The sequence below is a fragment of the Manacus candei genome, unplaced genomic scaffold, assembly GCF_025592945.1.
Source record: "Manacus candei isolate 608988 ecotype Guabito, Panama unplaced genomic scaffold, ASM2559294v1 h1tg000045l, whole genome shotgun sequence".
In the NCBI taxonomy this organism is placed as follows: Eukaryota; Metazoa; Chordata; class Aves; order Passeriformes; family Pipridae; genus Manacus; species Manacus candei.
Genome location: NW_026138093.1, coordinates 4514067 through 4540403, shown reverse-complemented (window position 1 = coordinate 4540403; position 26337 = coordinate 4514067). Strand labels below are relative to the sequence as shown.

The 26337-nt window shown below is 54.1% G+C and overlaps 2 protein-coding genes and 1 pseudogene across 2 annotated transcripts in view; 2 read left to right on the top strand and 1 right to left on the bottom strand.

The window, feature by feature from the left end:
* The window catches only part of LOC127474815 (zinc finger protein 208-like), a 1262639-nt pseudogene that overhangs the window by 85832 nt on the left and 1150470 nt on the right, over nucleotides 1-26337 (bottom strand).
* Nucleotides 1-26337, top strand: part of LOC127474832 (zinc finger protein 345-like) — a 61028-nt gene that overhangs the window by 3991 nt on the left and 30700 nt on the right. The gene's annotated exons all lie outside the window — the stretch shown is intronic.
* Nucleotides 18542-25778, top strand: LOC127474938 (olfactory receptor 14J1-like). The gene is made up of 2 exons (XM_051796272.1): nucleotides 18542-19458; nucleotides 25284-25778. Exons 1-2 carry the CDS (start codon nucleotides 18554-18556, stop codon nucleotides 25336-25338), a joined length of 960 nt encoding a protein of 319 aa, XP_051652232.1. The 5' UTR covers nucleotides 18542-18553; the 3' UTR covers nucleotides 25339-25778.

The window sequence follows — 26337 nt, the reverse complement described above, 5'->3', positions numbered from 1 at the left end:
TGAACTCGGTGATAAAACTGGTCCAAAGTCACAAAATGTGCCAGGGACAGCAAAAGGTCAAGACCAAATTCATTTTAGTTAAAGGAAACTGGAAAAGATTCTGTTCCCATATTCATCCAGTAGAGATGAATAATTTATTAATTATTAATTTTAATTTAATTTTTTCTACTCAAGCCTGCCAATGTTGTGGTTTTTTTGACTATATGAGGAATGATCTGAAGTCTATCAGCTCGCAGTTTAATTTAAAAAGAAATAAAACCAAACAAACAGAAAACTATCCTGGTATTACAGATCATTTTGTGCAAAGCCAGACCTTTGTGAAGGTCTTTTTTTAAAAAGCTAAAAAGTAAATGTTATTAAGGAAGAACAACTTACCAAGCCCTTCAACCAAGAGCAGTTATTTTGCTTACAGTGAGCAAATCAATTGCTCCACACATCTGCAGGGAAAATGGGATATTAAAAAACTTGAATTAAAATTAAAAATAATAAAGAAATCCTAATAATTTAAAATAAAAAGAATAAAGAAATCCTAATAATTTAAAATTAAAAAGAATAAAGAAATCCTAATAAATAAAAATTAAAAATAATTAAGGAATCCTAATAAATTAAAATTACAAAGAATAAAGAAATCCTAAGGACCAAGCCTTAGCCTGTGAGTATTACACAAGTCCCATCCCTGAATGAAAAAAAAACAACCAAGCATTACAGATGACAGCATATGCTACAAAAGACATTTTATAAAAAGCTTTCAAGTATCACCAGGGAATGTGTTATCAAAGAACCTGTGCAAACCACCCAAGAAATTCAGGCCCCGTCCTGTACACAAATCCCTTGAGAAATTACCACCAGACAAACACAGATAACCACATATTGCTCTTCCAAGAAAAGGCAGCTCCAAAGAGCTCAGAAAAGTAAACAAGGGACAGGTAAAACTGCCTTTATTGTAATGCCTGTTCAGCACAAACAGCATCAGGGCAATCCAGGAAAGGTGCAGACCATTATGACTGAAGTGCTCAATTTTGTATTTAGCATGGAACATGCAGGTCAGCCAAGATCTGCTCCTGACACAGTGGGGTTTAATTTTAATCTTTAATTTTGCTGTTTTTTGAAGAGCAGGTCAGTTAAAAGTTGCAGCTTTAGACATTTCAGGATTTAACATCAGGAACACAAGTCTTGGGTCTCACAGGCTCAGTCCCCTCATTATCCTCAGGCTGGTCTTGCCTTCATTGTCACAGACTGTGCAATATCTCAACTCCCTCCTCCCGCCGCCGGCACAACATGGCCGCCCGCTCACTGCTCAGGGAGAGGCGGGAGCGGCCACCGCCCCCTTCCACTGCCACCAGGCCGGGCCGAGCCCACCTCCGCCCGCCCCAGCCCAGCCCCGACCCTGCTCGGGCCGACACCACCTTCTCTGCCAGACCCTTCTCCAGACATCTCTTCGTACCCTCGCCTGCCTGCACGGCGAGGTTCAGCCCCCCCGAGGTGGCTGCTGGCGCCCCGCATCTCGCTTGCTGCCATTCCACAAGCAACACCTCTGTTCTCATCAGCCCTTGACGTGGCCTGGCCCAGGGGGAGCTCACCCACCAGGCTCACCACAGAGAGCGGGGCCACAAACCCCTCTCCTCTGATCCGAGTACACACCCTGTGTTGGGCACCCTCAGCTCCTGAGGGACGGAGCCACAACAACCCCACACCCGCCCCTCTGCCACATCAGTCCCAGCCCTCGTTACCGCTGCTCAGAAACAGCACAGACACCTAAAGAAAACTAGGTGTCCTACTTTTTTTAGCCAACACCATAGAGACTGCCTGGCATGCCAGTGTCACCAGGACACTGTCTCCTATTTTGACTACAGCCATGGAAACCACTTCAGATATCAGCAGGATGGAAGGGCATCCCCCCCATTCCTCATCATTGCCATCAGTGCTGTCCCCAGCCCCAGCTATGGTGTTCCTGTGCGAGAAACACACCCAGCAAACATGGCTAGAATTAATATTTACATACTTCAGCAGTCACTGTAAATTATATGCATGCCTTTGCCTTCTTTCATTTGCCCAGCTTACTCCATTAAAACCAGAAATTTTCCCATTCTTCCTTTTTCATACTAACAATGTGAGTAGTTATGGCAGAATTTAACCAACAATGCTCCAAGTGATTATGGAAGGTCTCAGGAGCCAATCTGGCTCTTGAAATCACACAGCTGGACTTTTAGCAGTGCTCTCCTGAGCTGGGTCCTGGAAAAGCCTCAGGGAGGTGGTCAGCTGAAAAGAATCAATCACTATGACTCTGAGCCAAGAGATGTATTTCCTTTGAAATTACAGAGAAAAGCTGACCTCGTGTATAGGATAGCAGGGGATATCTACTGCTTGTAGACAGTGGGATAAGGTGTTACCATTTCAAAGACGAGATGGTGGGGGCCCACATAAAGGTACTCCCTTTACAAAAAACACCACTCGCACCCAATGCTATGCCTCCAACGCTCCTTTATTTTTTTGGAACAGTGTGTCTACTAATAAAGATTTGTGGGCTTTGGGGTTTTAGGGTCAACGTAGCATAATTTTCTGCATCGTTGGGGCCCGTTGCTAGGGGCTGGTTCCACATCCACAAGTGCTGGAACACTGCTAGGCGTCAGGTGGTGTGTCACTGGGGGGCCCTTTGTGACATCCCATCACAGCACACGTGGTCAGCACAGCCCCAGTGCCAGCACCATTGTCCGGCAGGACAGCGACGCGACAGGACGGGAGCACGGAGCTGGCGAGGATCTTCTGAGCACAGCTCCAGGCTTTCCCTGTTGACTCGTAGTGCGACGGTTTTTCCGTGAAGAATCCCACTTCCCCTTTCCCTACTTCTAGTAGTTTTCTAGAAAACTACTTCTACTACTTCTAGTAGTTTTCTAGTAGGATGGAGCAGACACCCCCCAGCAAGCCCAGGGTGGCCTGGGCGGAGGAGGGTGCTGCCCAGAAAAGCGGCTCTCCAGAAGAGCCCCATGAGGTGGCCTGGGAGGAGGAGGCTGCTGCCCAGAAAAGCTGGTCTGCAGCAGAACTCTCCCAGTGGATCCTGGTGAACCCACCGCAGATGGGGACGGGTGAGTGAGGGGACTGGGCAGGGCTGGGGCTCTGCAGCGCATCCTGCAATGATCCTCCCTGCTCTATCCCTCTCTTAGATGTCAGCTTGTTCCCCCTGTCCAGAGAAGAACAGGAAGTGGTGGACTCCATCCAGGCCCTTGACAGCCCCAAAGAGGTAAGTGTGGCCAGTTGGACGGCAGCTGTGCCAGCATCTAAGGCAGGGGCTCTGCTGCTGGGCTGCTGGAGGGGTGCTGGCTGGGCAGAGCTGCTGCTCCCGCAGGCCACTGCCCCTCAGGGCTCCAGTCTCGCTGGCCACGTTTCCCCCTCTCATGCTCCCTGTTTGTCCTCCGGCTGCCAGAATCTGGTCCACAAGACCAGCTTTCTTCAGAAAGTTGTGCGCCTGTGCAGAAGCACCGCCGGCAGTGGCTCATCCCAGCGCTTGGTCCACTTCTGCCGCAGATATGAGGTGGTCGAGAGGATTCAGGTGAGGGGACGCTCGGTGCTCTGGGGAAGGGGGCAAGGCCCCTGGCACTGGCACCCTGTGAGGGCTAGGCTCTGGTGGCACTGGGTGCTGGCAGCTGCCGGGTCCCAGCTGCGTTGTGCTCTGCAGATGCTGCTGGACGCTGAGTCCTGTATCAACGAGCGTGCCGAGGACGACCGCGACAGGGATCTGATCCAGCAGATGAACCACCGCGAGCGGGAGATGAAGCACACAGAAGTGCGGAAGCTCGCCCTCTTTGCCATTGAAAGATTGAGGTACCCGCTCATCACTGCCAGGGACCCCTTCCCCAGAGGACCTCCGCCCCCTGCACAAGGCCTGGAGGCGCTTCCCCCGGCACCATTGTCCACTTGGGCCCTTCCTCTTTGCAGCGCGGTGAACGAGGTGCTGGAGGGCAAAACGAGAAGGCTCCTAGAAGCCTGCTTCAGAGCTGTCCTCTTCCTTCCTAAATGGGACACCTATGTATGGGATGGATATGAGCGCAGGAATCAGGTAAGTGCTGGTTGAGCTCCAGGAGCCACCAGTCCCTCTGGGCTGCTCTCTGGCCATCCTGCGTGTCACGTAAGATCTGCAGGGATCCCCAGAAATGCCAAGGCAGTGGAAAGAATGCAGAAAGTTTATTTAGAAGGACAGAACCCGAAAAACATAAGAGTGTGGTTTGCGCACCAGGCCTCAGGGAGAAAAAGGCACCTCCTGTTTTCTCCTTCCAGTTTTTATTCTCTCTGCTCCCTGATCTCTCTCTGCTGGAATGCAAAGGCCTGTGGCATCTGCTGTCTGCTCACAGTAGACTGCCTGCTTTTAGGTCTCTCCTGGGCAGCGTGGGTGGCTCTCCTTCCTGGCACTGGGAGCTCAGATGCATCTCCTGGGGGTGAAGAATCACTGCCAGCACTCTCTGTCCTCCTTGCAGACCCTGCAAGCCCTGGACCCCATGCTGACGGCAATCGTGCGGAACACTCCTCCCTCCAGACTGGGCGAGGAGCTGCAGAACATCTTGCAGGTCTGGCCTGTGCAAAGAGTGGCAGTCCCGGGGCTGTTCCTCACCCTGTGGGGCAGGGGTTGCCCACTCCTGGGTGGGTGGTCTCCAGACAAGTGCCACGGTGGCAGAGCACGCTGTGGGGACAGTGCCCCCCTCCTGTGTCACCAGGCTCTTCTGGAGCACAGAGAGTGGCACCTGCCTTCCTGCCTGGCCCACAAGGGAGCCCAGGGGCAGGAGCCCTGCTCCAGGCTTTGCTGGGGCTCAGAGGAAGCCTTGAGGGACAGTGCAAGTCCCACCCAGGAGCCGAGCCGAGCTGCTGCTGCTGCTGCTGCTGCTGGAGCGGGTGTCTGCTCCGGGGGCTCACCAGCAGCTCCTCTTTGCTCAGGTGCTGGTGGACTTTGCCAGATATGATATTGTCACCGTGTGGGAAGAAGCCATGGAGAGGATTTACACGCTGTGCAGATGGTTGAACAGCTATTCCCAACGGCAGGTAAGGCCCAGGAAGCCTCCAGCCAGGCTGTGCCCCTGCCCTGCCGCTCTCCCTGCCAGGGCTGCTGCCCAGCTGAGGGCTCCAGGAGACAGGGCCACAGGGTCCTGCAAAGCCTGCACTCCCCAGGGATCCAGCCCTGGGCACACTCTCAGGTATGGGGCCCTGGCACTAGCTGCCTGCCCTCAACCCTGCTGCTCTTCTTCCTCCCTCCCTCCGTCCCATGGGACCTCCTGAAACAAAAAGAAGTCCACTGTCATCGAGATCCCATTCCTTGGACAGCTGCTGGGATTTGTCCTCCTTCAACCATTCTCAGGACGTCGGGCAACTGTTGCGCACCTCAGCGAATTCATCTGTAAGCAAAAAGCTAAGGGGGATTGTGGTGGCCTTCGTCCCTCTGCACACAGACATCACCTCCCAGCTCTGCTTCTCTGCTTGACCACCTTTGGCCCTCCAGCTGCTCCCTGTAGCATCCCAGCCCTCTTTTGCTGTACAAGTGGAGTGCTCTCCTCAAGTCTTGCACCTGTTCTCTGCTGCTCTCCTTCCCTGCTCCTTTCACCATCTTCAACCCTGCCTGTTTGTGGAGCCCACTATGACCCCCTCCCTCCACAATCTCCTTCTGGCCTGCCATCTCCCAAGCAGATCTCGGGCTGCTTTGGAAAGCCTGATGGCAAAGCTGCTCTCCCTGACTTGCACGTCTGCCCTGCTCTTTAGGCAGGACCAGGCTAAGGGGCAAACGATACGCGCGCCACGTGGAAGGTGAAATCACCTGCTTCTGCAGGACTCTTGGAAAAAAGTGCGGTATCAAGGTAATGAGCTCCCCCGTTGCTGAGACTCTTGTCTGTGCCATCGGCAGGGCACTCCTGTGAGCCAAAGGCACCCGGAATCAGTGGGGCTGACAGGGCCTCAGAGTCCCTGATGAGAGGGTTCCTGCTGTCCCCAAGCAGGGACTGTCTGAGGGCGGCACTCTGCTGGTGTCCCAGCAGCAGCTGCAGCTCTCCTGCCCAGCAGTGAGCCCTGGTCCTGTGCAGGGCCAGCACCCCGTGAGCATGAGCCCAGCCCTCCTGCCTCAGCCTAAGGACCCTCTGCTCTTGTCCTCCCCCACACAGTGACTGTGGGCACTGCTGCCAGCACTGCTGGGCACCTGTGGCCAGGGCTGCTCTCGCTGCCCAGCTGAGCAGCACCAGCAGGGGCCTTGGGGTGACATCTTTGCTCTCCTCCTTCCTGCCGCAGCCCTTCGAGAGATACCTCACGCGCTCGGAGAGGACGCACATCGTCCTTGAAACCCTGGAGCAGAAAGATGCACAGAATTATCAATGGGTACCTGGAGAGACTCGTCCATGGGTTGAACCATTTGGGTGGAACCTTTACAGAGGGCGCAGGGTCATAGCAGAAAAGATTTTGTGGCTGGCCACATATGACCCGTGCTTCTTCCTGACGGATGTAAGTGGCCTGTGGCTGGATTGCCCTGCCCTTCAGCCCTAGAAGGCCTTGTTCCTCTCTCCATCCCTCCCTGCCAAACCCAGGTGTCTCAGGCACCTGAAGGCATCTGAAGGCAGCAGAGTGGTATGGAAAGGGCAGCTGAGGATGCACTACCATGGCAGCACTCTCCTCACCTCTGTCCCCTTCAGGTGCCAAAGATTTTGAGCTTCCTGCATGAAAGACTGCCAGGCGTGAAGTGTGAACTTGTGCAGGAATGCTTCCACTCCCTGCTTCTGCTGCTAGCGGACTTTTTCCCAAGGAAGGTAGTCGCCACACTGCTGAGCATCGCTCCACAAGGAGACAGGTACTGGCCCTGAAAAGCCTGAGGGTTTGTTGGCTGTGGGGAGATGGAGCCTGAGACTCTCTGGCTCCCAGAGCCAAGGAATGATGGAGAACAGCCCTGAGGAGAGGGGTTCTCCGTCCCACCAAGCTTTCCAACCCTGTTGGGTTGTCCAGGCCTGCAGCAGACAAAGCTGGCCCAGCCAGCCCAGAGCCACCCTGCTGCTCCCAGCCTAGAGGGGAACACCAGCTCAGTGCCCTGCTGCCTGCCCAGGCAGGGCCCCAGGCACCTGGGCTGGCCCAGCCACGCTGCACTCCAGGTTGCCCTGCTGACACAGAGCTCTGCCTTGCAGTGTGGCCAGGCAAATGTGGCAGAGCATCTTCTCAGAGCCCGAGATTGGAGACAAGATATTATGGCCATTCGCTGTCATGCTCTGGGTCGACTGGTGGCCCTGCAGTCTAAGCGCTTCTTCTTCAGAAAGCAGCTCCACCTCTGACTTGGCTGTGAGTTACCAGAAAAGGACTTGATCCCCTGCCACGAGCCCTGCAGACTCTGCCAGGCTCTCACTACTGTGCTTGCTTCTACAGCCATTGCCCAGTGGCACTAGCGTGAAGTTTGAGTGGGAGGACAAGGACAAAGACTTTGAATACCTCCAGAATGACAACTTTGATATCGATGAGGAGCTTCCAACCCTCCCAGCCTCCCAGGTGCTCGAAGGCCTCATCGTGCTGTGTGAGACACCTGAGCTGGTGAGCAGGGTGGTGTCAGGGACAGCCATGGTGGCATCCAGGGCTCTGGGGCTGTGGGTAAGGCGGTGGCTTGGCGTGGGCTGGGAGGCAGGTGTTGGGGGGACTGCTGCCAACTGCCCTGATGCCATGTTGGGGCCTGGTGGCTGCCTGGGGAGCTTTCCAGGCATGGATCTTATCACAGAAAAGAAACTCTGTCCTTCATACAGGCAAGAAAACTGGAGTTCCTGGTGCCACACATGATGGAGCTCCTGTGGGTTGGCAGAGAAGACCTCAAGACAAAGGTCATTATGATCCTGAAAAGACTGATAAATCAAAACCTGGAGAAGAAAAAGGCCAGCCCCATGGATGAGTATTTGGTGGAGAACCTGCCGCGCTTCTTTGACATGGTAAGGTTGATGTGGGAGCGTGAGGCCTGAGATGGGCACTGGGCAGTGAGAGCTGCCCTGCACCCAGCCCTGTCAGCAGGCTCTGCTCCCCTGGGCTCTGGTGGCTTCTGGGCCTTGCATCCCAGTGCAACTTGTCCCTGCTCTGGAATCTGAGCCCAGGGCATCTCCCTCAGCCACCATCCCCATCCCCTTTCACTGTGGGCAGGGGGCTGCTGTTTCCAAAGCTCACCTTTCCTCCTTCCTCCCAGGAGAGCAGCGACATGCGAGAGGCCTTTATCTGCCTCTTCAGAGACTACCTGGGCTCAGCAGTGCTGAGGAACAACAAGCAATTGAAGACGTCTCTGCGGAGTGCACTGGTCCCACTGCTCATTCGCACAAGTGACCAGTCCCCGAGCGTGGCCAAGGTACACATTGGAAGGCTGAGCACTGGCACAGAGAGAGGTGGGCTGGCCTGCCCTGTGGGGCCCAGGCAGCAGGACAAGGGCTGCTGGCAGTGGGCAGCCGTGGCCCAGCGCAAGGTGTGGGAAAGGTCCCTGCAGAGCCAGCGCCAGCAGGGACGGAGAAGCTGGCACGGCCATTTCCAACAGCTGCCCTGGGGCTCCAGTAGGGCTCGTCAGCAGCCTGTGGCCACCAAAGCCTGAACAGGCACATCCCCACAGGCTTCTCTGCTGTCCCTGGTATGTGTCCAAGGCCAGGGTTTCCAGCCTCAGGCCCTGTCCTACAGGGCTGTCCTCCTAAGTCCCCTAGACACTTTGGTGAGGGCATGTCCCAACTTCCTGAGGGCAGAATCTCCCCAGCAAGAAAGCCAAGAGCTTTCCTTTGCCAGCCATACTGCTACCTCACCCCTTCTGCTTCCATGCAGGCCGCCCAGGAAGCACTCCTTGCCGCAGCAAAGCTGCTCAAGTGGAGGGAGCTGAAAGAGCTGGTGAAGAAGCAGCAGATGTGGAGGATTGGCGAGTGCTTGGTAAGGCCAAGTGCCAGGGTGCAGGTTGGGTGAGGCTTGCCCTGCAGGCAGAGCCCACTGTGTGGGCCCAGAGCCCAGAGGCTGGAGCTGCAGCCCAGTGTGTGCCCTCCAAGAACAGAGCCCCAGGGGCTCCTCTGCAGGCCCCTCTCCCTTCCCTGCCGCCAGCGGGAGAGAGGGCTCTGGGCAACACTGAGTGCTGGCAGGAGGGACTGCTGCAGCCAGCGGGGGGGCTCTGTGCCATGCCCGTGTCCTTGTGCTCTCTCCAGGTGGGGAAGGACAGGAGCAGGGCTGAAGAGTACCTGCGTCAGGGCCTGAGCTACCTCAAGGACCCTGAGGCCAGTGTGCGAGAGGCGGCCATCAGGTTCATCGGTGAGCCCCAGCCCCCGGGGTCACTCTCTGGGCAAGCTGGCCCCCGTCCCCGCTCCTGCAGCCACAGCCAGGCCCAACCCTGGGGCTGCCTGAGCCCCGGCTGCCACAGGCTGGGCCTGGGCCTCCCTCTGCCACCCCTGCCCACGTGGCTGGGCTTGGTGGGCACTGGGCTGAGTTCCACCCCCTGAGCTCCTGGTGCTTCCTGGGCTCATCCCGGCTGAGGGAGAGGAGGGCAGGGCCAGGGGCCGCGCTGCTGGGAGCCCGCTGGGGAGCAGGGGCTGACGGAGCTTTGTGCCTAGGGGTGGCCACGCGGCACCTGAGGAACCGAAGCCAAGAGCAACTGGATGAGATCTGCAGCGGTGAGTGGGGAACAGGGGCTGGAGGGGACGTCTGGAGGTCTCTGCAGACACAGGGCTTCATCTCGGCTCCGTTTCTTTTGCTCACAGCTCTTCAGCCCTTGAAGACAGACAGCAATGTAGTCGTCTCTTGCCTGGCAGAACAGACCATCAGCATCCTGAAGGCTTTAGGACCAACACCGAGCCCTCGATTCAGGCCAGAAGCACTGCTCTTCTGGCGCCGACGTCCACACCCATGAGGAGCTTCCAACACTCCCAGGCTCCCAGGTGCTGTGTGAGACACCTGAGCTGGTGAGCAGGGTGGTGTCAGGGACAGCCATGGTGGCATCCAGGGCTCTGGGGCTGTGGGTAAGGCGGTGGCTTGGCGTGGGCTGGGAGGCAGGTGTTGGGGGGACTGCTGCCAACTGCCCTGATGCCATGTTGGGGCCTGGTGGCTGCCTGGGGAGCTTTCCAGGCATGGATCTTATCACAGAAAAGAAACACTGTCCTTCATACAGGCAGGGAAACAGGAGCTCCTGATGCCAAACATGATGGAGCTCCTGTGGATTGTCAGTGAAGACTCCTGGACAGAGATTGTGATTGTCTCTAAAAACCTGATGTGTCCAAACCTGAAGAAGATAAAGGCCTGCCCAACCACTGAGGATCTGGTGGAAAACCTCTCATGCTTCCTCGACATGGTAAGGCTGATGTGGGAGCGTGAGCCCTGAGATGGGCACTGGGCAGTGAGAGTTCCCCTGAAGCCCAGCCCTGTCAGCAGCTCTGGCAGCAGGCTCTGCTCCCCTGGGCTCTGGTGGCTTCTGGGCCTTGCATCCCAGTGCAACTTGTCCCTGCTCTGGAATCTGAGCCCAGGGCATCTCCCTCAGTCACCATCCCCCCCCCTTCACTGTGGGCAGGGGGCTGCTGTTTCCAAAGCTCACCTTTCCTCCTTCCTCCCAGGAGAGCAGCGACATGCAGGATTTCTCCATCTGCCTCTTCAGAGACCACCTGGGCTCAGCGGTGCTGAGGAAGCAGAAGCAGTTGAAGATGTCTCTGCCAAGTTGCTGTGGTTTGACTGGCCCTGTCCCCCTGGAGCTGGAAAATGGGCACCTGAGGAACCAAAGCACAGAGCAACTGGATGAGATCTGCAGTGGTGAGTGGGGAACATGGGCTGGAGGGATGTCTGGAGTTTCAGCTCGGCTCTGTTTTTTCTCACAGCCCTTCAGCCCTTGAAGACAGACAGCAGTGAAGTCGTCCCTTGCCTGGCAGAACAGACCATCTGCATCCTGGCAGCTTTAGGACCAACACCGAGCCCTCGATTCAGGCCAGAAGCTCTTCAGGTACCGATGTCCACATCCATGAAGAGCTTCCAACATTCCCAGCCTCCCAGGCACTGTGTGAGACACCTGAGCTGGTGAGCAGGGTGGTGTCAGGGACAGCCATGGTGGCATCCAGGGCTCTGGGGCTGTGGGTAAGGCAGTGGCTTGGCGTGGGCTGGGAGGCAGGTGTTGGGGGGACTGCTGCCAACTGCCCTGATGCCATGTTGGGGCCTGGTGGCTGCCTGGGGAGCTTTCCAGGCATGGATCTTATCACAAAAAAGAAACTCTGTCCTTCCTACAGGCAGGAGAACTTGAATCCTGATGCCATCAAATCTTCACCAAGAACCTCAATTCAAACTACGAGCACTGCTCTTCTCTTCCCACTGAGCCAGTTGGAGGTGGCTGTGATTTAATAAAGCAGCAACAATGGGCCCAAACCCATGGTGTCCTTCAGATGCGCCGTGTCCTGAGCAGACTGTGTCCTGCTTGTCCTGCCCTCCTGCCTGCAGGACAACTTCCCCCTCGGCACACCCCCAGCCCCAGCCTTGTTTGGGAAGTTGAGCTCTGGCTGAGGCTTTCCCCAGGAGAAGCCTCATTTGTCTCTCCTCAGGGCAGTCCCCCCAGCACCCAGCCAGGACAGGGCACAGAATGAGTGGCCCCAGTTCTGCCTCCCCAGGGGTGTCCAGGCATCCCACGAGGCGTCTGCTGTTGCTGCATCACCACCTCCCCTCACCAGAATGGATTTGGAAGGCTTTCCAAGCAGAGGGAGCCAGAGGGGACCAGAGGGAAACCTCAGGGCTCCCAGAGGGACTAGAGGACAAACAGGGAGTCTGGGTCACCGCCCCCATGGCAGAGGATGGGCCTCCGCTGTCCCTCTCTTGCACTGGTAGCATGTTTCCATCTTTTCTGCCCTGGGGAAAAAGTATCCTTTGACTTGGAAGAGCTGATGAGCATCATCTTGTGATGCCCTGGGAGGGGATTAGTTTTGATGGAATCACCTACAGGAAAGTTTGGAGACCTCCCTCAGTGTGCCCTGTGCCGGTGCTGAGCACATGGAGGGAAACACACCAGGAGTCAGACGGCCCTGCCCAGAAGAACTGACTGCCTGAAGGAAGTTCTTGCATTTTCTCTTTTTTAAAACCCAGTTCTTTCCTCAATATTGCCTCTGGCACGAGAGGCTGAGAAGGGATAAAACAGGAAAGAAGCCAAGCCATCAGGGAAAGAGCCAGATGATGAAAGGGTGTGAGCTGCTGAGAATTTCTTTGGGAAGAAGTAGACTGTTAACTTGAGATAGAAATTTGCAATATACCACGGAACCATATTCAAAGTCCAGCTGGAAAATACCTTCTTGTTAAGAGTGTGAAATAAATACTAAAGTGTCATCAACTATGTCATTTTCTCTTTATTCACAATCAGTAATTAAAGAAACATAACTCAGAAGTGATCTCACTCTGTGCTCCAGTGACATTAACATTAGAACAAGATTGTCACTGTCTACTGGTCTCTTGTGCTCCTCACTGGCAGGCACTTGGTGCACCCCTGGATATCCTGCTAATGAGGTAAAAAACTAACCCTTCTAAAGTTCCAGATTTTCCTCACCTGTTTGGACACAGTTGGACAAACTGGACCAAGTTATGACTTGAAAGCCACCTGCTGGATTTAGCATTAATTACTCCTTGTTTTGATTATAGAGGAAAAAAGCTCACACAACACAATCTCTGTGGACCCAACAGAGAAAACATCCCCAGGGTCTTGTTAGAGCACAAACCTGCAAACAGGGATGACAGGTCAGAGAATCACAGAATCATCAAGGTTGGAAGAGACCTTCCAGATCTTCTAGTCCAACTGTCAACCCAGCACCACCAGAATCACCCCTAAACCCCATCCCAAAGCGCTACATCCAGATGCCACCTGAATGCTTCCAGAGACTCCACCACCTCCCTGGGCTACTTGTTCCAATGCCTGAGCACTCTCTCAGTGGAAAAAGGGTTTTTGAATATCTAATCTGAGCCTCACCTGATGCAATTTAAGGCCGTTGCCTCTTTTCCTCTCACTAAAGGCTTTCCAGAAGACACGGACCCCCACCCCACTAAAACCTCCTTTCAGGTCATTGTAGAGAGCAATGAGGTCCCCCCTGAGCCTCCCCTTCTCCACACTCAACCAGCCCAGTTCCCTCAGCCGTCCCTCAGCAGACATGTTTTCCAGAGCCTTCCCCAGCTCCGTTCCCTTCTCTGGACACGCTCCAGCCCCTCAAGGGCCTTTTGGCACTGAGGGGCCAGAACTGGACACAGCACTCCAGGTGGGGCCTCCCCAGTGCCCAGCACAGAGGGGCAATCAGTTCTCTGCTCCTGCTGGCCACACTCTTCTCCACAAAGGCCACGATACCCTTGGCCTTCTTGCCCCCCTGGGCACACTCTGCCTCATATCCAGCTGCTGTCAAGCAGCACCCCCAAGTCCCTTCCTGCTGAGCAGCTCTCCAGCCCCTCTGCCCCCAGCCTGGAGCGTTCCAGGGGGTTGTTGGGAGCCAAGGGCAGGCCCTGACACTTGGCCTTATTGATCCAGCCTGTCCAGATCCCTCTGCAGAGCCTTCCTGCCCTCCAGCACATCCACACTCACACCCAGATCAGTCAGTCTCCCAAAGAGGACAAAGTCTGACCACCAGCAGTCCAGGGTGTCAGTTCTGCTGCCCCCTCCTTCCTTCACTCAGAATGGAAAATCATTTTGGGGTCTATGTGCCTTTCAGCTCTGACCACCACATCCCCCACCAGTCACAGAATCATGGAATGGTTTGGGTTGGAAGGGACCTTCAAGAGCATCTCAGTCCAACCCCCTGCCATGGGTAGGGACACCTTCCACTGGATTCAGAGCTCAGAGCCCCATCCAACCTTGCTGTGAACACTTCCAGGGATGGGGCAGCCAGAACTTCTCTGAGCAACCTGTGACAGGATCTCACTACCTTTACAGTCCAGAAATTCTTCCTAATATCCCATCTAACCCTTCCCTTTCTCAGTGTGAAGCCACTGCTCCTTGTCCTGTCACTCCAGGCCCTTGTCCAAAGTCTCTCTCCATCTTTCTTGTTGGCTCCCTTCAGGCACTGGAAGGCCACAATTAGATCACCCCAAAGCCTTCTCTTTTCCAGTCTTAACAATCCTAATTCTCTCAGCCTTTCCTCACAGCAGAGCTGCTCAATCCCTCTGATCCCCTTGCTGCTCCCCTCTGGACTCACTCCAACAGGTCCATGTCCTTCCTGTGCTGGAGCCCAGAGCTGGAGGCAGCTCTGCAGGGGTGACAACATTACAGCCCTGTGTGTTCCAGCAAAGACACTGTGGAACCTCCTGGAGTAAAGGAGTCATTGTGAAAATCCAAGGCTTCATGAAATCAGAGGAATCCTGGGACACTGTGGAACCTCATGGAACCAAGGGTTCATTGTGCCATGAAGGGCCTCATGGAAGTAAAGGAACCCCTGAGACATTTTGGGCCCTCATAGAATCAGGGGCCATTGTGACACTGAGGAACCTCGGGGACTCAAAAGCCACTGTGACACAGCAGGGCCTCATGGAACCAAAGGATTCCTGGGACACTGTGCAATCTCATGGAACCAAGGGGCCACTGTGTTATGTGTGGCCTCCTAGAACCAAAGGAGTCCTGAGACATTTTGCAAACCCAGGGAATCAAGGGTCCATTATCACACTACAGAGCCTTATGAAGCCAAATGGACCCTGTGACTCCGTGGAACCTCATGGAATCCAGTGGCCACTAGTTCCCACAGTGTAAAACCTCAGGGATACTGTCAGGTTCCCATTATTAAGAGACACCTCTGCCCAAATTCAGCTGCAAAGGAGACCATGTGCCAAAGTCAGCCGTCCAGCTTTGATTTAACAGTAAATAGGAGGGAGAGAGAAAGAAAGAAATAGAAAGAGAGAGAAGAAGGGGGTGGTGGGAAGCCAGTGAGAGAGAGAGACAGAGATGAAGTCAATGTATCACACCATGGAGATCCCTGAGGCTCCCACCGGTCCTTCTTCACCCTGCTCTGCTCAGTGGAGGGTCCCCAAGTTGTGCTTCTGGGCTATCACTTTTATACAGCCCAAGCCCCGGGTATCCAGGGGGGTAGATGCTGTTCCCACAGCTTGGGCTGGCACATCTACAAGGACTTGCTTCCTTTCCCACAGCTTGCCACGGTGGGAGTTTTGCCCGGTGTGTTTCCAGTCTGCAGGTGGGAATCTTTGTCTGGATGGGTTCCCCAGACCTGCCTTACCAGCCCTGGCTTCCTGTTGGGGCTGTCTGCTCTTTCCCACACTCTGCACAGTGCAGTTCTGTCCTGGGGGCTACTTCCAAAGCTTCACCTCCCTTTAGGCCTTGGAATTAAAGGCCTTCCTGTTTGCCACCAGTGCTTATGTGTTGTGGCGCCTTATGGGATTTTCCTGCTTTGACAGTGTTTTGAGACAGTTCATTGTGCCCTTCAAGTCCTTCCATGTGCACACACACACCACTCTCACCAGTGTCTGGCCCTCCAAAGAACACAAGCCCTGATGATTTGTAGCTCCCACTCCAGTGGTTGGCACTTGGAGCTCCCTCCGTACCCAGAGCTCAGAGCTCCCTTGTGCCAGAAAGTTTAAAGATATTGTGCCTCATTCTGCCAAGACAACCCTTGGAAAAAAAGTGTCCCTCTGTGTTTCCTGGGATCAGAGCACTCTACTGTCATCTTCTAAAACCTTGGAGAGGTCCCAGAGATCTCCCAGGAGGGAATTTGGGGCCTCAGGCACATGACCCGTATATAGAGGCTGAGGACTCAGGGGTCAGTGGTGCAAAGACTGAGGACAGTAGAGGAGTAGCCTGAGAGGTCTGGAAGGGGGGTGTCAGAGCTGGTGGAGCTTTTCTTCCTGTCAGAAAACAGCCTAAGAAAGAACTAGTGCCACCAAGGGCAGCTGGGGTGGCCTAGACTGGTGACAAGAAGTCAGAAATTTCCCTCTGAGGTCAGTGTTGTGGAGTCTGGATGAGCCCAAGGCTTTGTGTGTGCAGGAAGAGCCAGGGAGGACGCAGAGATGTCAGTGCAGGAAGGTGCCAGCCAGGTGGGGCAGCCGGGGGGATGACGACAGCCTGCAGGGAAAGGGGCAGGGCATGGACACCGTAGGACAGCCTGGGCTGGAGAGGAGACAGGGATGGGGAGAAGCTGAAAGGCCCTGACACAGCCACCTTCTGCAGGCCTTTGGCCAGGGCTGCTGTCTGTGCCCCTGATGCCAGGAGGAGGGGAGTGGCCCTTGCAGCCCTGGGGCCTCATGGCCTCCTTGTCCCTGCTCAGCAGCCTGGCAGGTGCCACCCCATGGTCCTGCCCTTGGCATTGCACATCCCACATCCCAGTGCCCCAGGAAGAGCCCTGAGGAATGAGGCAGGGACAGCATCTGCCTTCTCAGGGGCTGGGGGTCAGGCCTTGGCCCGTTTGATTAAGAAAACAAGTCAAGGTTTATTTAGCATCAGAGACACCTTTCCCTTGCTTGTCCATCCTTTTCATCACTGTCTGCACTTTTCTGCTCTAACTGGAATCTGGGGACACTTTCTCAGTTGTGTCCCTCAGTGAGACTCATTAGCACTACAAGAAACTTCAGTGTTTCAATCTCACTTTGACTTCTTGAGAAGTTGTTTGAACTTCCTCTCAGGGACTGAGTCTCATGTAAACAACATCAAACCCCCCGAGGGTCATGAAATGCCTGGGGCTGTTGCTGTGCTGCTGAGCTGGGCCAGGTTCCTGGCACACAGGGAGCTCCTGGCAAGCAAGAAGAGCTTCAAAGAGACAGCTCTGCTGGTGAGCAGCTCCTCTGCACAACCCAGCAGGGCTGAGGGCACTGCCTGCAGCACCCAGGGCACAGGAGAGAAGGGACAGAGATGAGAGGCAGCCTGGGCTGGGAGGTGACTGAGCTCTCACTACAGGAGAAACATTCCCAGGATTTGAAAGAAGAATTCTCTGGCTGTAGGAAAGTTCAACTTGCCTTCCTGGAGGCATCTCCTAAAGCTGGCACATCCCACAGCTTCTAGGATCTTTCAGCAGGACTCTCCCAGTTGCTGCAGTGCAGGGGAAGTGGCCATATGGCAGAGCAGGGCAGGAGCTGCAGGCAGCAAGGGCAGAGAGGAGAAGGGAGCAGGAGGTTCAAGGGATCCTGGGCTGGGAGGACAGGGCAGAGCTGCTCAGGGCAGGAACCTTGCCAGCCCTTTGCCACGCTCAGGCTCTGGCTGCAGAGCAGGGCAGGTGAGTTCCTGCAAGTGCCTCTCCCAGCTGCCAAATGGCAGCAGTGGCAGGAGCTGTCAGGATGGCTCTGCTGGATTTGCTGGGGTGCAGCAGGAGAAGCTGCTGCAGAGCAGGACTTGCTGCTTCCCCATCAGAGGCCCAGGGCCAGAAGGTTCCCTGTGGCAGGGCTGGCTGTGGGGTGGGAAGGTGGGGGTGCAGCCAGGGGTGCCCAGGGCTGTGGGGCAGAGCAGGGTCCTGCCCCCAGGGCTCTGTGTGCTGGGGCAGGGACTCTGCTGCCTGCCAGGGTCAGCTCTCAGCCCGGCCAAGGAGCTGCCACAGCCCTGCAGGGAGAAGGGGTGGGTGGAAGGAGTGACCCCTCAGGGCAGGGCAGGGCTGGGCAGGGCCCTTCAGCTGCAGGCTCAGGGCTCCTCACAGCTTCAGCTCCACCTCCACCTCCTCCATTTCCAGGGGCCCTTCTCAGGAAGCACATCCCCCCAGAACACCTCCCCCTTCCCAGCCACCTCAGGTTGTCTGGGATCTGCTCTGCAGCCCCTGCCCAGGCAGAGCTGCCCCTGGGCACTGGGCTGGGGATGGCTCTGGCAGCACTGGCAGGGAGCTGAGCTGGGCACAGGCAGGGGCTGCTGGCAGGAACAGCTCCTCACCCAGAGACAGGCAGGCAGGGAGAGGCAGCTGCTGCCACAAGGGCTGGGCAGGGGGATGGGGGCCCCTCCCTGCTGTCCCTGTGGCACAGACCCCTTCCCTGAGCAGCTCCTGCCTGAGCTCCTTTCCCAGCCTAAGCAGAGCCTGTGCCCTCAGGCCCACGGGGGCTGGGCTGTGCATTGCCCTGCAGCAGCCAGAGCCCAGGCAAGGACAGGGCCCTGATTTCCAGCTGTCTCTCTGTGTCCCTCCTCCCTTGGCAGCAGCACTGTGGCATTTCCCTGCCATCCCCTGCTGCCTGGGCTCTCCTTGTTCTCACCACTGGGTTTTCTAAGCCAGTGTGGGGTTTGAGGGGGGGCAGATTCCTTTGGGTGCTGCTCTGGGGATGTGTCTGTGGGAGCCAAGTGCCCAAGTGCCCTCCAGGCACCTACAGGGTTCTCAGCTCTTTGCCTGGGTGTCCTGCAGGGCTGCAGGTGCCCTCCAGAAGGGCACAGTTCTGCCATAGGATCTCTGTGCTGCACAGGATCCCCATGGAGAAAACTCCTCAGTGCTAAATCCATGGAAATGCCCTGGGCAGCTGTACCTGGAAGCTGCCCCCTTCAGCCAGCAAACCCCAGAGCTCAGGGAGAGGGATGCAGAGAGATCTTCCTGAAAATAGGCCCTGAATGTTAAATTGCTATGTGACATGCAAGATGTTTTGCTGATTGAGTCTGGCCTTATTCAGTTCTGCCTTTTTTACCTCAACAGGAAACCATACCCTGAGGCAGCAAATGTCCAACAGTAGCTCCCTCACCCAGTTCCTCCTCCTGGCATTTGCAGACAGGAGGGAGCTGCAGCTCCTGCACTTCTGGCTCTTCCTGGCCATCTCCCTGGCTGCCCTCCTGGCCAACGGCCTCATCCTCAGCGCCGTAGCCTGTGACCACCACCTGCACACCCCCATGGGCTTCTTCCTGCTCAACCTCTCCCTCACAGACCTGGGCTGCATCTGCACCACTGTCCCCAAAGCCATGCACAATTCCCTACGGGACACCAGAACCATTTCCTACTACGGATGTGCTGCGCAGCTCTTTTTCTTTGTCTTCTTCATCTCAGCAGAGTTTTCCCTCCTCACCATCATGTGCTATGACCGCTACGTTGCCATCTGCAAACCCCTGCACTACGGGACCCTCCTGGGCAGCAGAGCTTGTGCCCACATGGCAGCAGCTGCCTGGGCCACTGGCTTTCTGTATTCTCTGCTGCACACAGCCAATACATTTTCCCTGCCCCTGTGCCAGGGCAATGCCCTGGGCCAGTTCTTCTGTGAAATCCCTGCCATCCTCAAGCTCTCCTGCTCACACTCTTACACCAGGGAACTTGGGCTTCTCTTGTTTTCCATCTCTTTAGTATTTGCTTGTTTTGTTTTCATTGTTTTCTCCTATGTGCAGATCTTCAGGGCTGTGCTGAGGATCCCCTCTCAGCAGGGACGGCACAAAGCCTTTTCCGTGTGCCTCCCTCACCTGGCTGTGGTCTCCCTGTTTGTCAGCACTGGCCCATTTGCCTACCTGAAGCCCCCCTCCATCTCCTCCCCATCCCTGGATCTGACCCTGTCAGTTCTCTACTCGGTGGTACCTCCATCACTGAACCCCCTCATCTACAGCCTGAGGAACCAGGAGCTCAAGGATGCTCTGAGAAAAATGCTGACTGGATGCTTTTCAGGATCAATTACGTGCCAGTTTTGTGGTGTGTAGCATTCAGAATGGGACTCCTTAATGGCCCAGCCTTCCTGCTCAGGTTTTTCATGGAGGTCATCAGGTTCTTCTGGCAATAATTTTCTGTGTAATTAAATATTATTATACATCTGCCTTCTAATTTAGTGTCTACCCATTGAATTTGACCCAGAGATGTAAAAATGATGAATTGTGCTCTCTGAGCATTTAAACAAAAAAAGGACACTGCAGTGCCTTCTTTGTCCAAGACCCTTCTTCTTAGCTGTTCCTAAAGGACAGCACACTGCAGGACAGGGTGTATTTGGAATCAGGAACGGGACAATAATCCCAGCCCAGCAGCACTGCCAGGGAGCAGCAGAGCTTGGTCTTCCCAGAGCTGCTCTCTTGCCACTTCCACACTGTCCTCCTGAGCCCCTTTCTCACCGTAAGGCCTGAGTGCTCTCTGAGCACAGTCCTGGGGGCTGGAAGCCCTTGGAGCACAGGCAGGGACAGGCCCTGGGAACTTGTGAAGCAGAACTGGGCTCCCTTCCAGCATCTCCAGGATGCTGTGGGCATGTTCTGAGGGCAGGGCATGGACTGGGTCACTTCTTCTGTCACCTTGCTGCAGGGCTGCAACTCTCCTGCAGTGTCAGCATGACTCTCTGCTTTCCAGGTTTCATTTTTAGATCCAGTCTTCCCCTCCTGTTCCCAGGGACATCCTGGGAGTGCTTCAGAGCTGCCATCCTGGGGCAGCTCCTGCCCAGCGTGGGCAGGCACAAGGTCTCTCCAGCTGCTCCTCTCCCCTCCCCAGTGCCACTGTTTTCTGCAGCCTCCTCATCCTTGCCCAGCACAGCCCTCCTGGCACAGTTGGACACAGCCCTTGTTCTACCCCCTCCTCGGGCACCTGCCCAACGCCCCGGGGAAAATGCTGAGGAAACCTTTCAGCTGCACTCAAATCCAATTGGAGGGGTTGGCCTCGAGGAAGAAATCCCTTCTCATTCTCCAGAATCACCAGGACAGCCTGTGTTGTGTCCTGGGCACTCCTCTGCAAGTGTGGGATATGGAAAAGGTTTTGGTGTCAGGGATATTGAGAAGGCTGGGCAGTGTCACTGGGGGACCTCTCCCAAACCCTTAGAAAGTCCAGAGCCATCCCAGAGCTTCCTGTGGCCTTGGCAAAGGCAGACATGGAACCAGTCTGCAAACAGGGCAGCAAGGAGGGTTGGGAGAGTTCCAGACTGCTCAGGTTCATCAGGGAAGGGGATAGGGCAAGTCCTCCTGCAGCCATTGCCAGGTATGGGAAGGATAAGGGAGGGATTGCAGAACCCGTGTGGGAGGGAATAGAAGGGGATGTTTTGTGCCCAGACTTTATCAAGGCCCTTGACATGGTCTCCTGTGGTCTCCTTATGGACAAATTGGTGAGAGCTGGACTGAAGAAGTGGAAGATGTGGTGGGTGGGAAGTTGGCTGAATGAAGAGTGTCAAATAAAATCCATGGTACAAAGTCCTCTTGGCAGCAACTTCCTGGTGAAATCCCTCAGTGACCAGCCCTTGAACCCAACTGTAGAACATCTTTATTATCTCGCTGTACAAAGGGAGAAAATGTATTTTCAAGTCCTTTGTGGATGATGCCAAATTTCAGGGAGCCCTTGAGCAACCTGTCCTGGTTTAAAAACACATATTGAGGTGGGAACTCCAATCAAATGAATTCACTCCCCTTTTATTCCCCACCAATACAGGGAGACAAAATACAAGGAGGTATAAGCGAAAACATAAGAGTTCACTGACAAGAAATAGAGTAGCAAAAACAGCAACACCAACAGAAGAGTTCAAAGCAACAGCAGAGATAGAAATTGCCTCCTCTCTCTTCCCCTGCCGCAACTCCCTTTTGTAAACAGATAAAAACAGAGATCAACATGTGCCTCCCTTCCCCCTTTTCCTCCTGAATGAACAAAGAACAAAAAAACAAACCAGGGGAAAGAGGGGGCAAAGCAAATTTAGGAAAACTCTCTGGTCTGAGATCAGTTGTGCTGCCCAAGAACACGCTGACTCCAGAGGTGTCCAAGCGGGGCAGAGCCGGCGACTCCGGTCCGTGCGGCGGCGGGGGGGAGGCAGCGGCTCTGCTTGATTCCATGGAGTTCTGGGGAGGCACAGTGAGCCCTTGGTTCCAGGAGGTTCTGAGTTGTCTCAGAGTTCCTTTTGTTCCAAAGAGACCCTGCATGTCACAGTGGTCCCTTGGTTCCATGAGATTCCACAGTGTCCCTGCATTCCTTTGGTTCCATGAGGCCCTGCAGGGTCACGGTGCCTCTTGATTCCGTGACATTACAAAGAATCAGAATGGCCCCTTGATTTAAGGCCAACTGCACATGGGGCTGCCTTAGGGGGAGTGTGGGCACCCAGACAAGGGAGTTGTCACCCCCCTGGACTCAGCCCTGGGGTCACCACATCTGGACTGCTCTGTCTGTCTGTGAGGTTCCCCATCCTGGAGGAATGAGGAAGAACTGGAGAGGGTCTAGAGCAGATCTGACAGGATGGAGCTCTTGACCGTATTGAAAACAGAGTGAAATCTCCACAAAGAGTACCATGGAAGGTTGGGACTAAAGGTGAGGAAAAAGAACTGTCACTCAACGGGGACCCTTGTGCTGCAAGAGGTCACCCAGAGGGAGTCAGGATCAGCCCATGGCTTTGTGTTCCAGGGAACAGCCAGAGCTGGTGCAGAGACATCAGGGAGGGTCTAGAAATGCTGCTGGGAGGGGGTGGGAAAGCAGGAGGGGTGTGTGCAGCCTGCAAGGCCAGAGCAGCAGCAGGGCCAGGGCAGGACAGCCTGCAGGAGAGATGGCCAAGGGCTCTGGCAGGGCTGCAAGGCCCAAAGGCACCCAGGCCTTTGTCCCCTTGCCTCTGGCAGCTGCCTCTGCCACTCAGGCCACCACAAGACACTTTCCATGCGGGTTCTGCACTTGGTTTCTGCCTCGCCCCTCCCTCAGGAGCCTGGCAGGGGTTGCCCAGTTTTGGCCTTTGTTGTTCCTCCCCCTCCCATCCCAGTGCCCCCCAAACAGCCCTGAGCCAGCCGGGAGGGACAGGATCTGCTGGGCCAGGGCCTGGGGCTCAGGCCTTGGCCTTTGTGCTCCACAAAACCAAGGCAGGCTTTGCTCAGCATTGCAGGGGCCTGCCCAGAGCCTTTGTCTGCCTGCACTCCTGGCCTCCAAGGAGCTGCTCCAAGGAGTCCCTGGGGAGGCTTTGGCAGTGCCTGCCCTCAGTGGGGCCCAGCAATGCTTCAAGGCACTTGCAGTTTGGCTTCTGACTTCTTCAGCAGCTGCTTCAATCTTCTCTCAGTACCTCAGGATCCTGGGCTGGGCTGCAAACACACCGTGGGGCTCATTAAATTCCAGAAATCCCTCAGGATCTCTTTGTCTTCCTTTAATTGTCTTCAAGGCAATTTCAAAACAAGTCTTCAAAGTTTTTTCTTTTTTTTTTTTAATTTAATGATGGATAATTTTTAGTTCAGAGGAGAGGTGATAGAAGTGTTCTCCAAGTGATCTTGATGCTGAGTGTCTCCTCAGGAGATCCACACTGACCCTGGATGATCAACCTTGCTCCTCACCCCCCAACCTCACCAGTTCTGACATGGCCCATCTTGGACTGACAGCTGATGCAGCTCCAAACACACTGTGGGACCCATTAAAACATTGAAAAACAAATTACTTCCCTTCCTTTAATTGTCTTTGAGTCTTCAAGACTTCTACAGCTAATTGGAGTTGTTTTGTAGCTTAGCTAAGGAAGATGATTTTAAAGTGGACGTTACAAAAAAAAAATTTTTTTGATGAAAGAGAATGATTTACAGAGAGCCTTGGGATGCAAGAGGGTCAGGGCGCGAAGGATTTTGATCCAAAGACAAGGGGGCAAAACACATTAGTAGCACTTAATCATTGACCAATTCAACAATTATCAAGTGATTCAATAGCATTTGCCACAATTTTAACAGTGACTGAATTATAGATTCACAAGAACAACATTCCCACCACAGTCAATTCACACCCACACCCAGGCAGAGATGTGTGGACACATCAAGAGCTGGCTGTGGAAAGGTCCCTCTCCAAAATTCTCCTTGTTGTCAGGGAAACCCTGCCACAAATCCCTTTGTGTTTGCCAACAGACAAGGGTCACAGCTGGAGGAGTGTTTGTGGAGGGGGATCAGAATTGTCCTGGGCATCAGGGAGGGTCTTTGGAGTGTTGCAAACTGGAGGGTTCCCGAGCTGGGAGAGGCTGCCAGAGGTGTCCCACTGAGAGGGAGGTGCTGGGGAGCTGCCAGGGCCTCCCTCAGCCCTGCTGGTTGTGGGCTCCCAAGGGGACTGGCTTTAGTTATCTGCTGAATTTCCATCCTGGTGTCAGGAATGACTGGAGTTTCCAAACTATTTGGGAATTGTATCCAAACTGTTCCATTTGGGTTTCGATTCAGGTAGAGAACATTCCAAGGCTTTCATGGGATGACTGCTTATCCTGTGTTCCCCAGCTCTTACACCCATCCCAGTCAGCTGGATGGTTTATTGACAATGTGTCCCGAGGGGCGGCACCTCCGATGCCATAGAAACCCCTCCCCTGGATTAGGAAACCTTTGGAATTCAGGAGCTGTTCCAGTGGAGCATGAAAATGAACAGCAGTTTTCCCAAAGCCCAGCCCCAAGCAGAACAAAGCCAGGCCCCATCAGTGTCAGAGCAAAGGTCCCCCATGGCTGTGTCCCTGTGGCCGCTGAGGCGGCAGCGCAGGCCCGAGGCGGTGCCGGGTCCCGGTGCAGCCGGGGCAGAGCGGCGGCTGCGCGAGCGGCAACCCCGGCGGTGAGTGCGGCAGCCCCGTGGGAGCGGCGGCTCCGGGCACAGACGCCGGCGGCAGCCGCTGTGGCTCCTGGAACCCAGTGGCCATTGGGACACTGCAGGGCCTGCTGGGAATCCAGGGGCCGGGGGGACACTGGGGAGCCTCTTGGAGCCAAGGGAACCCTGGGATGTTTTGGAACATCCTGGAATCAAGGGGCCATTGTGACACTGCAGGGCCTCATGGAACAAAAGGAACCCTGAGAGGTTTTGAAACCTCATGGAATCAAGGGGCCATTTCTGGCAGGATGCTCTGCTCTGATAATACCTAAGAAATGGTCAGAGAATGCAAACAACGCACACTGTGATGAGTTACTGCTGGTGCCAAGGTGCTGTTTTTAATGTTGAATTCTGCTAAACCCAAAATGCTTCATGAAACTTCAGACACACATCCTGCTTTCTGAAGTAGGATTTGACGGAGAAGCTGCTCCCTGGCCTGCAAATATGTCTGGCAGTCAAACCCTTGATAACTATAAAAGCCCCGTCCAACTTTCCTGTGGCAGATTCTTCCCCATACTTCCTTGAAGTGTGTGGAGCTTCTGCCATGAAGCAGGGACAGCTCTTCATGGTTAAGTGAAAGAGAGAGAACTACCCCCTGTTGTTATGGGGTGAGTTACCTCAATCTCTGCTTCAGGATTGTTTCTTTTTGCTGGCTTTGATCCAGTTGCTTTAATAGAATGACTTTGATAGACTCCACTGTCCTATCGTACACTATACTACGAGGGGTTTTTGGCTTTTATAATTTGAAGTAAATAATTCTCTTTAAGGTCTTTCATCTGTTCACTTTTCTGATCAATTTTTTGTTCATTTGTCATAATAAATCATTGTTTTTATAGAGATATTTCTGATTTGCCATCACTAAAACCTGCAGGACAAAGTAATTGAATCACACCTGTATAATTCCTTCAACTGAAACCAAAATCTGAGCCTGAGATTGGATCCAGCCACCCCCAGGCTCCTCTCTGAGAAGGAATTTAGAAAGCAAGGGGGTCCTTTGTGCACCTCGTAGCTCAACGAGTTTAGCACAGAATCCCCCTGCACACACACAAACACACAGGCATGGGAATCTACACACACACTCCTGTTCATCCCTGCACAGACATAACCCAGACAGACTGGCAGGGGAACTCCACACACCATTCCCACATCACAACATGAGAACGGTTAGAAAAACATAAAATATGTCCACCAACCCTCACTGCACTGCAGCATTCACAGGATGTGACACCTGTGTCCACTTTTGAAATGTTACAGCCATTCTACACAGCCTTTATTTCCTGTCAGCTGAGTATTCTATCAGCTGCATTCTAAGATGAAACTCCAGGCACATGAACAGCTGAATTTGTTCCACATTTAAACGCTGTTGCACATTTTTAAATGGAGAAAGTAGGGAAACTGCTAAGTGTTCAAATGAATGAAACACAGTGGGCCTCAAAAGGCAAACATACATAGTGTACAGCAGCTTCCTGGAGTTACAGATCTGCTCAATGTTTTATGGGTGGCATTCAGAGACCATGTTTAAACTTATTAAACTACTCTTGTTCTGCCCCTCCACCCCTTTTTTGGAGTGTTTCAATTGCCTTTCCTTTTCCAACAGCCGTGACAACTGTTAAAACAGTCAGTAAAATTAAGTCTGCTCTATAATCCTTTAGTCAACATTACATTTTAATCAGAGGTTGAGGGAGATTTCCTGTTACAAATGCACTGATTCATTTAAAATTATTAAACTGACACATATGTCAAAATGAGCAGATACATTTATTGCATCTGTTAGCTCATTAACTATTAGTAATTATTAGTGCTATTGTTATTGCTGAAAGAGCAAAAATTCCAGACTGCATCTGGCTTTAAGTTATTGCATTCTTTAACATGCTCTGCCTTAAAATCAAAGCATACCTAGTGATGGTCAGACAGACGTCTCTGTCTGACATCCAGAAATGTTCAGACAGTTTTTAGCTCAAATCCTCTCTACCCTCAAGAACTGCAGAAACTACAATACCTATTTCAT

Excerpts from the sequence above, each read along its gene's own strand:
- LOC127474938 (XM_051796272.1), top strand. The coding sequence starts at position 18,554 with ATGTCCAACAGTAGCTCCCTCACCCAGTTCCTCCTCCTGGCATTTGCA. Across the intron at positions 19,459-25,283 it reads AAGGATGCTCTGAGAAAAAT|GCTCCTCTCTGAGAAGGAAT; the intron begins GCTGACTGGATG and ends AGCCACCCCCAG.